This window comes from Melanotaenia boesemani, chromosome 6 (genome assembly GCF_017639745.1).
Source record: "Melanotaenia boesemani isolate fMelBoe1 chromosome 6, fMelBoe1.pri, whole genome shotgun sequence".
NCBI lineage: Eukaryota > Metazoa > Chordata > Actinopteri > Atheriniformes > Melanotaeniidae > Melanotaenia > Melanotaenia boesemani.
In genome coordinates this window covers 2,302,226-2,312,440 of record NC_055687.1, presented here as the reverse complement: position 1 = coordinate 2,312,440, position 10,215 = coordinate 2,302,226, and the positions used below count along the sequence as shown (strand labels likewise).

General features: G+C 38.2%; 1 protein-coding gene across 1 annotated transcript; it reads left to right on the top strand.

The window, feature by feature from the left end:
* The first annotated feature begins 2,024 nt into the window (after positions 1-2,024).
* On the top strand, positions 2,025-3,861 carry LOC121642028 (anionic trypsin-2-like). Its single transcript, XM_041988495.1, has 6 exons — positions 2,025-2,179; positions 2,315-2,504; positions 2,719-2,880; positions 3,136-3,200; positions 3,430-3,569; positions 3,650-3,861. Exons 1-6 carry the CDS (start codon positions 2,140-2,142, stop codon positions 3,806-3,808), a joined length of 756 nt encoding a protein of 251 aa, XP_041844429.1. The 5' UTR covers positions 2,025-2,139; the 3' UTR covers positions 3,809-3,861.
* Positions 3,862-10,215: the final 6,354 nt, after the last annotated feature.

The window sequence follows — 10,215 nt, the reverse complement described above, 5'->3', positions numbered from 1 at the left end:
TTGCCCCTCTTCCCTCGGGTGGTCTTGGGGAGGCGGGGGCGCCTACAGCGGCCAGCTGAGGAGTTGGCTGCCTGGGACGGGGATCTCTCTCCCAGTTGTGCCCCGCCCCGCCCCTCTCCTCCCCCGCCACCCCACATCATACGCACTACACATAGGGCACTGTGGGGCGGGTGGAGGCGATGGGTTTGGCTGGGGGGTCCCCATTGCGGGATCCCCCGGTGGACCCCTGCGACTGCCTGCCCCACTAGATTTTAATCACAACCTAGACATCAATGTACATTTAGGGCCTCGGGGGGATGGGCACATGGGCTGTGGGTGGGCGGACAGGAGCCACAGAGGTGGCCCTTCCTCCATCCCCTCCCTTTGTGACCTCTCTCCCCCCGATTTTATTTACACGTTAGACACTACCACATTTAACATTACTGCACTACACACATAACACACACTCACACACACTGAGGGAGTCCTGAGGGGGTCCTGCTGCCTGGCAGCAGTGGGACCCATCACCATCTCATGGCTCCTTCCAGTTTTTAATTGCATTATAAATAGCCCATACGCATGCACACACAACCCAGGCTGGGGGGCAGGGGGGCCGGGGTCTTCCTACGTCCTCGTGTCCCAGGATGCACTCGGGGCTGTGGGAGGTGGAGGTTCGGTGCCTGCCTGGAGTCCTGTGCGGGGTGCTGCTGGGTGCCGTTTGCCCTGGGGGCTGCCCTCGGTGCCGCATCGGGGGGCTGGTGAGACCCCAGGGAGAATGCATGTGGTTGTGTGGGTGTGTGTATGTGGAGAGGGTCGGGTCTGGGGCCCACCAGGCACTAGACTCCCTGGGCTGCCCCTGGTGGGGGTGGGAGGGGGTGGGGAGGACCTGCGGACATGTTCGTGTCTCTGGGGTGCCTAGCCTTGGTTTTGGGTTGGCGTGGCCCGTGGTGGTTTTGCCTGGGGCGGTCGGGTCCCGTCAGGTTCCTGGGTGGGGTTCTGCTGGGGGGAAAGGGTGGCCCTTGGGCCTGTGGGGCGCCTGCCCTCCGTGCGGCCCGCGCCGCAGTGCCCGATGCCCTCTGGGCCTGCTCGCCATCGCCCTGGGCTGCCCGGTGCCCCTGCCCGCGCCGGGGGTTCCGGTCTGGGGGCCCCTCTGCTCTGGTCCGGGTGGGCCGCTGCTCTGTCTGCTTTGGCTGTCCCGGGCTTGGTACTCTGTGGACCTGCTTGGCCTTTGGGGCCTCGGGCTCCCCCCGTCCCCCGCTGATGCTTCGGGGTGCGGCGTGATCGCGGCCCCCTTGCGGGTACACATTTCCTCCCTGTTGCATGGCCACACATGCATGTTAACACGTGCATGCTCACAAACGTGCTCGTCTCTCCATCCTCTTCTCACTAGATGTAGCTGATGTTTGTGTGTTGGTACTTTCATCTGCAGGTACGTTTGATGACTATTGTAAACTTTGTATATTATCATCATTCTATCTTTCTTTCAGTATCATGTAGTACTGTGGTAGTTTTTATTGTTGTTTTTTATATGTTCTGGGCAGCATAGACAACTGTTATTTTCACATTTTAATCCTGTCCTTTTCTCCCTTTTTTTCTCTCTCTCTTCCTCTATCTCCCTGTCAAGTTTCGGCACTGACATATAAGACTAAAGAAAATAAGATTGCAATAAAAATGATGAAAATATCAAGGGCAGCCATGTATATAACATGTCTCCCTTGGTAGAGCAAATCTGTCAAGCAAAATATGGCACACAGACCACCGTTCTGTATGTTAGGATGCTGGACAGGACAGAGTAAAAAAAAAAGCTGTAAAACCCAAATAACACAAGTTCTCTGATGTACAACATTGTTTTAGTCATTTTCATTCAAATCATCCAGAGGATGGAAACTTCTCATTTTCTAACATAAACATGTATAAATACAATAAAACAGGAGGAACCTTCCACGTCGCTGTTGCTGGTGGTTTTCTGTCTCCTGCATTCGTGTCAGCAGCAGGAAAATCTGATAACAGAAACTTTGAAAAACAGAAGTAGTTTGTGTGGTTTGTGCTGATAAGCTTCCAGCAGGGTATTGGTCCTGCGAAGGCCGGCAGGACATGGAGAGCAGATTTAAAGCACCACGCTGAGACTCTGCTTCAGTCTGCAGAGGCTCGGTGGCAGCGATGGATCCTCCCACTTTTCTTCTTCTTCTGCTGTGTGTCGGTGAGTCCTCAGCTGTTAGACTTCACTCTGATCACACCTCCAGACTGATGGAAGATGTGTTTTTAGAAGAGTTTATTCCTGTTTCTGTCTCCTGCTGTTCTGACTCAATCACCTGAGGACGAGCTTCTCTTTCAGGAATCACCGTGAGCTCAGCTGTGGACCTGCAGAAGAGGATCTACGGTGGTCGAGACTGCAAAACAGATGAGCGTAAATATCACGTCCAAGTGATTTCAGAAGGTGTTGATGGACAGCAGTATCTGTGTGGAGGCTCTCTGATCAGTAAACAGTGGATTCTAACTGCAGCTCACTGCGAGAACAAGACGATGTAAGAAAAGTGTTTTTACTCTAAAATGTGGAGAAATTAGTCTGAAATCTACAAACCTTCACTGTGAAGGACCAGAGAATGTTTTACATTTTGTTATCATTTCCATCTTTTCTTCACATCTGTAAATGTGTGAATCCCTGCAGCTGTTTGTCTTTGTGAAAGAACATTTAGATGTCTCGTATTACTTGAGGTTTGTACCATATTTTTCCTCTAGGTACGCTGTTCTAGGTGTGAATCAAGTTCCACAACCAAAAGTAAAGATTGTAGAGAAAATACCTTATAAAGACTTCGACATCATGTTCCTGAAACTACCAAATCCCACCACGTATCCCTTTATATCTCTTCCATCTACTAAAGAGTGTCAGAGACCGGCCATGTGAGTTGATCCTTCTTCATCAGTTCCATCATTATTAGAGTTAAATGTTTTATATTAAAGACGTAAATGTGGAGGATGTAAAATCTCAGGCTGTAAGAAAGAAAACTCCTCATGTCGTGTTTAAAAACTCTAAACTGAGTAAAGACGGAGTGGAAAGGAAAAAGTCTGCAGCTCCTCCTCTAACTTATATTTTAATTCATGATGAACTCACAGTTCAGTCGGACCTGCTGGATTCATATTTTCTTTATTTTACAGAGGTGAAAGTGTGGAGGTGGCGGGCTTTGGTTGGTGTAAGGCAGACAAAAAAACTAAGTTAAAAGGTGAAAATGTGTGATTTATGTTTTATAACACACCGTGTTAGACTGTTTTTGTCTTTAACTCATCGTGTTGGTACATTTGGTGCTGAAATTTTTCCTGAATTAATTTATCTTGACTTGACATGCAGCTCTGTATCTGAACAAAGATGCTGAACCTGGTTAAAAATAACTAAAGTACATTATTACAGTTTTAATACGCAGTTAAACTGTTTTCATTTATTTTTTCCTTCAGTTTGCAGCACACCAAAAAAACTGCAGTGTGTAGAAATGAAGGTTGCTGATTGTCAGTTCGGAAAAGGGCAAGACGAGTGTTTAAGGGTAAAGATAGAACATATTTTCTGTGGCAGTGGAACTGAGGAGGACACTGGGCCAGTGAGTTTTTATTTCTACTGATACTTTTTTCATCTCATGATGGTTTTCAGTCGTTGACACATAACTTCTTTCTTCTTAAGGGAGACTCTGGTGGTGCAGTGGTTTACAACAAGAAGCTCTACGGTGTCGTCATGGGTGGTTACAAATATGTCTGTATAGGGCCTGCTATATTCGGAGATATCTGTGCTTTCCTTAACAAACACCCTGATTTCCTTAAAAACCACAACATTCCCAATTAACTGGAAATAAAGATTCCAAATAAAGGAAAATCTGAGAATTCAGATCTACAAGAAAAATGAACTTTTGTCTTTTGTGTTTTTATTCTTTAAAATATTAACATGATAAAAGCAAATCTTTAGTCGTGTTCTGAAGTAAAACTTTTTATTTGGTGTAAATGGAAAAATTGATGAGAACAAAACAGAGAAAAGATTTTACAATTTACCAGAAAAGCTGGAATGAAATCAAACAGTTTACATGTTTTCCTCGTTAGATTATTATCCTCCTAACTAAACACTTTCCACTCTTAGAAAACCAAAACCACATTTATAATCATTATTAATGAAAAAAATCCTCCAGTTTCTTTTTCTTTGACACTTTATCACCTTAAACTTGATATTTGATCAGTCAGAGCTGATAATCTGAGGAAAAACTCACTGGAACGAATGATTGGATAAAAAATATTTGTAGCATAAAGAACTAAAAACAAAAATCAGGTTAAAAAATGTCTGAAAAAAATTACCTGTGGGGAAAAAACGATCCTGACCCATAAAAAAGTCATAAAAGAAAAAAGAAGACTTGAAGAAATGAAGAATCCTGTTGGCTGGAAGTTGAGTAAAGAAAAGCCGGATGGTCTGAAAACCAGAAAAAACTAGAGAATCTTTCCATAAAAGACATGAAACTCCAGACGTCCTGTAACACAATAATAAACCTGCTGGTCCTCATGAAGTAAAAATAAAACTAAACTGGAGAAAATTAAACCACAGACTCAATTTCTGGCTCCTCCATGTAGAAATAAAAAGTCCTGTAAGGCTCCACCTCACACCCTCCATCCAGATGGATCAGCAGCTCGTTCAGACCCTTTAATATCAGATTCATCCTCCCACCAGCAAACGCTGATAGATTCATGTTTATTCCACAGGTGGACTGGAAGGTAACCAGTCTAATTCATGTTTTTATCCATGAGAAGCTCCAGTTCAGCCGGACCTGCAGATTATTTTCTGTTTGTGGAGGTAGAAAAGTAGAAAAGATTTACTTTACCAGGAACAAAGCTGTGTTTGATTTTCTGTTTTTATTTTAACACGACAGCGTTATTTTTCTCACCTGCAGCTCGACATCTTTATATATTTATTTTTGGTCTTATTAAATAAAACTTTGAAATGACTGAAGGAGGTCGTTGTTCTTTAAATTTACACTTAAACTGTGTTTGCATTTAAATTTTTTCAGCTCCTTTTGCATCAGACCGACTCCTGTGTAGAAAATGCTGCTGTTCCCAGAAGGAGAAACATTTTAACATGGAAGTTAAATAATTTACTGTGGAGGAAACAGAAAGAACGTTGGACCAGCGAGTTGGTTTTTCTACTCATTACGTGATGTTTTTCAGGCATTTCATGTAAATATCTGACACATAACATCTCGGTGATGACCAGAGACTCCGGTGGTGGACTGGTTTACAACAAGTTTCACTAAATTTAAATAAAAATACCAAATAAAATAAAATCTGAGGATTTAGATCTTATTTCCTTTTTTATTTAACCCTGTCCTGTCCAGCATCCTAACATACAGAACGTGGTGTGTGTGCCATATTTTGCTGGACAGATTTGCTCCAGGAACATGTTATAAACATGTTATATTCATGTTATAAACATGTTATATTCATGTTATATTCTTGTTATATACATGTTATATTCATGTTATATACATGTTATATTCATGTTATTTTCATGTTATATACATGTTATATTCATGTTATATACATGTTATATTCTTGTTATATACATGTTATATTCTTGTTATATACATGTTATATTCTTGTTATATACATGTTATATTCATGTTATATGCATGTTATATTCATGTTATATACATGTTATATACATGTTATATACATGTTATATTCATGTTATATTCATGTTATATACATGCTATATTCATGTTATATACATGTTATATTCATGTTATATACATGTTATATACATGTTATATACATGTTATATTTGTGTTATATTCATGTTATATATATGTTATATACATGTTCTATACATGTTATATTCATGTTATATTCTTGTTATATACATGTTATATTCATGTTATATACATGTTATATTCATGTTATATACATGTTATATACATGTTATATACATGTTATATTTGTGTTATATTCATGTTATATATATGTTATATTCATGTTATATGCATGTTATATTCATGTTATATTCATGTTATATTCATGTTATATTCTTGTTATATACATGTTATATTCATGTTATATACATGTTATATTCATGTTATATTCTTGTTATATACATGTTATATTCTTGTTATATTCATGTTATATTCATGTTATATTCTTGTTATATACATGTTATAAACATGTTATATACATGTTATATTCATGTTATATTCTTGTTATATACATGTTATATTCATGTTATATACATGTTATATTCATGTTATATGCATGTTATATTCATGTTATATTCATGTTATATACATGTTATATTCATGTTATATACATGTTATATTCATGTTATACACATTTTATATTCATGTTATATTCATGTTATATTCTTGTTATATTCTTGTTATATACATGTTATATACATGTTATATTCATGTTATATACATGTTATAAACATGTTATATTCATGTTATATTCATGTTATATACATGTTATATCCATGTAATATACATGTCATATGTCATATACTGTACATGTTATATACATGTTATATCCATGTAATATACATGTTATATCCATGTAATATACATGTTATATTCATGTAATAAACATGTTATATACATGTTATATCAATGTCATATTCATGTTATATACATGTTATATACATGTTATATCCATGTAATATACATGTCATATACATGTTATATACATGTTACATACATGTTATATCCATGTAATATCCATGTTATATACATGTCATATACATGTTATATACATGTTATAGCCATGTCATATACATGTTATATCCATGTCATATACATGTCATATACATGTCATATTCATGTTATATCCATGTTATATACATGTCATATACATGTTATATACATGTTATATTCATGTTTTAACATGTTATATCCATGTAATATACATGTTATATTCATGTTATATACATGTTATATCCATGTTACATACATGTTATATCCATGTAATATACATGTCATATACATGTTATATCCATGTAATATACATGTTATATCCATGTAATATACATGTTATATACATGTTATATCCATGTTATATACATGTTATATTCATGTTACATACATGTTATATCCATGTTATATACATGTTATATCCATGTAATATACATGTTATATCATGTAATATACATGTTATATTCATGTTATATACATGTTATATACATGTTATATCCATGTTATATACATGTTATATACATGTTATATCCATGCTATATTCATGAATGAATGAATGAATGAAATGAATGAAAAATACTTTATTAATCCCAAAGGGAAATTCAATATTGTAGTAGTAGTAATTTTTTTTTTTTTTTTTTTTTTTTTTTTAAACAATCACATTAATTAATTAAGGGCTTTGTTCTTCAGCCTGATAGCTGCTGGAAGGAAGGATCTTCTGTATCTCTCTGTCTTGCATCGGACTTGAACAAGCCTCCCACTGAACACACTTTGTTGTTTCGTCACGGCGTTGTGTAGAGGGTGTGAAGGATCTTCCATTATCTTCGTCAGCTTGTACAGAATTCTTTTTTTGATGATCACCTCCAGCGGCTCCAGAGTTACTCCAAGCACAGAACCGGCTTTCTTGATCAGTTTGTTAATTCTTTTCAAGTCTCTGGTTCTGATGCCGCTGCCCCAGCAGATTGCTGCAAAGCTGATTGCACTTTCAACAACAGACCTGTAGAACATTTGCAACATTTTGGTGCAGACGTTAAAAGATCTCAGCTTCCTTAAGAAGTAGAGTCTGCTCTGACCTTTCTTGTAAATGTACTCGGTGTTGCTTTTCCACTCAAGTCTGTTGTCCAGCTGAACTCCAAGGTACTTGTATTCCTCCACCACCTCCACCTCCTCTCCCATGATGGAAACACTTCTATGTGTGTTCTTGTTCCTCCTGAAGTCAACAATCATCTCCTTTGTTTTCTTGGTATTCAAGATGAGATGATTGTCACCGCACCATTTCACAAACTGACCGACCAGTTCTCTGTACTCTGCTTCTTGTCCATCACTGATACACCCAACAACTGCTGAGTCATCAGAGTATTTCTGCAGATGACAGAACTCAGAGTTGTACTGGAAGTCTGAGGTGTACAGCGTGAATAGAAATGGTGAAAGTACAGTCCCTTGTGGTGTTCCAGTGCAGCTGACCACCATCTCAGACACACAACCTTTCAGTCTCACAAACTGTGGTCTGTTTGTGAGGTAGTCGTAAATCCAGGTGGTTGTGGAGGGATCCACCTGGAATTTCTGCAGCTTCTCACACAGCAGAGCAGGCTGAATCGTATTAAAAGCACTTGAGAAATCAAAGAACATGACCCTCAAAGTGCTGCCTGACTGGTCCAGATCCAGATACATGTTATATCCATGCTATATTCATGTTATATTCATGTTATATAAATGTTATATTCATGCTATATTCATGTTATATTCATGTTATATACATGGCTGCCCTTCATATTTTTATATTTTTATAATTTTTATTGTAATCTTATTTCCTTTAGTCTTTATATGTCAGTGCTGAACCTGACAGGGAGGTAGAGGAAGAGGGAAAAAAGGGAGAAAAGGGCAGGAATAAAATGTGTAATAACAGGTGTCTAGGCCTAAAACACACCTTAAAAAAAACAATATAAACTACCACAGTAGTAGATGATACATAAAAAATAGGATAATGATGATATGAAAAAGTACAGCAGTCATCAAACGTACCTGCAGAGAAACGAACCAACACACAAACATCAGAGAGACGAGCACGTTTGTGAGCGTGCACGTGTGAACGTGCGTATGTGGCCATGTAACAAGGAAGAAATGTGTGCTTGCAGGGGGGCCGTGATCACACTGCACCCCGAAACATCAGCTTTGTTCCTTTTTCCAGAAGAGGATAGAAGCAGGGCTCTACTCAGTTGAAAAGTTATTCCAGTAAAGCTGGATGGAGAAGAGAGAGGACAGAAGTCAGGAAGCGATTAGGTTACTCTAAGTTTTTACTGTCTGCCTCAGAAACATCGTTTCCTTCTTAGATTAGCAGCTTTCTGGCAGAGAAAACAGAAAAACGGTTTCTAACCTTAAAATCATCATTTATACCAGCTGTTAAAGTAAATCAGTCCTTCATTAAAATCCTCCACATTCAGCCTCCAGGTTTCTCTGGGAACACAACAAGACCACCTCCAGAAAACAGACCAGGAGGAGCAGATTCTCAGAGGAGAAACTCACGAGGATGTAGGAATTATAAAAACAAACAAACAATAAAAACAGGAAATAATGAAACCTTATGGCCTGTAAAAAAGAAAATTTGTGTTGTGACTTAACTAAAAGATTTGTAATTTCAACTTTAAACCTCAATAAAATTATGAGTTTAATATTTTTTCACAATTTTTTATATTTTTCATGAGTTTTATTTTCTAAATGATATAATCACCACGAAGATTTAACCCCTTATCTACCTCTAGCAGCTGCTTGAAACCTGCACTATAACTTAATATTCTAACAACGAAGTAGATTTTAATTATCATTATTATCACCATCTGGCCCATCTGATTAATAGCTGAGAAGATTTATTTAGTCGGACTTTAACTTTTTAAAAAATGTCAGATGGTAGAAAAAAGTTACGTTGGTGCCGTTAACTGCCAGATTTGTACCATAGACTTCCATTATAATGACATTTTTAAAAACCCTTTAAATCAAAGTGAACAAACCTCTATGGTGACCTAACAAACTGCCATGATTTCATCATGGATGCAAACCAGATGACAAGAAGTTTATTTATTTATTTATTTATTCTTTTTTTACAAAACCCTTAAAATCTTTATTAAACTCATAGAAAACCATGTTATCAGTTTTTCCATCCCTGGTTAAAGCAGGTAAAAGTAGGATTTCTGTCACATCTTGAAGGCATCAAATGTTTTAAATCTGGTTTATTTTTCTTCTGGTTTGAGCATCATGTCCCAGTATTTCTGGTTCTGGTTTATCTCGTCTTCTCAACCTGGTTTACTTCTCCCACCGTGGAGGCTGCAGCTCTGAAACGTTATTTTCTGTGAAGTCGGAGGGATCGAACACGAACCGTTGACCTCAGACACACGACGCCATCATGTCAATATGCAGCGAATCTCTGAGACATGTTTCCTAAACCTTGTTGGGTCCAACCTGGTAGCAGGAAGGCAAACACGTCTGTGGTTAAACGAGGAATATTAAATAAAAGAGAGGAATTTATTTAAAATGAGTTTAT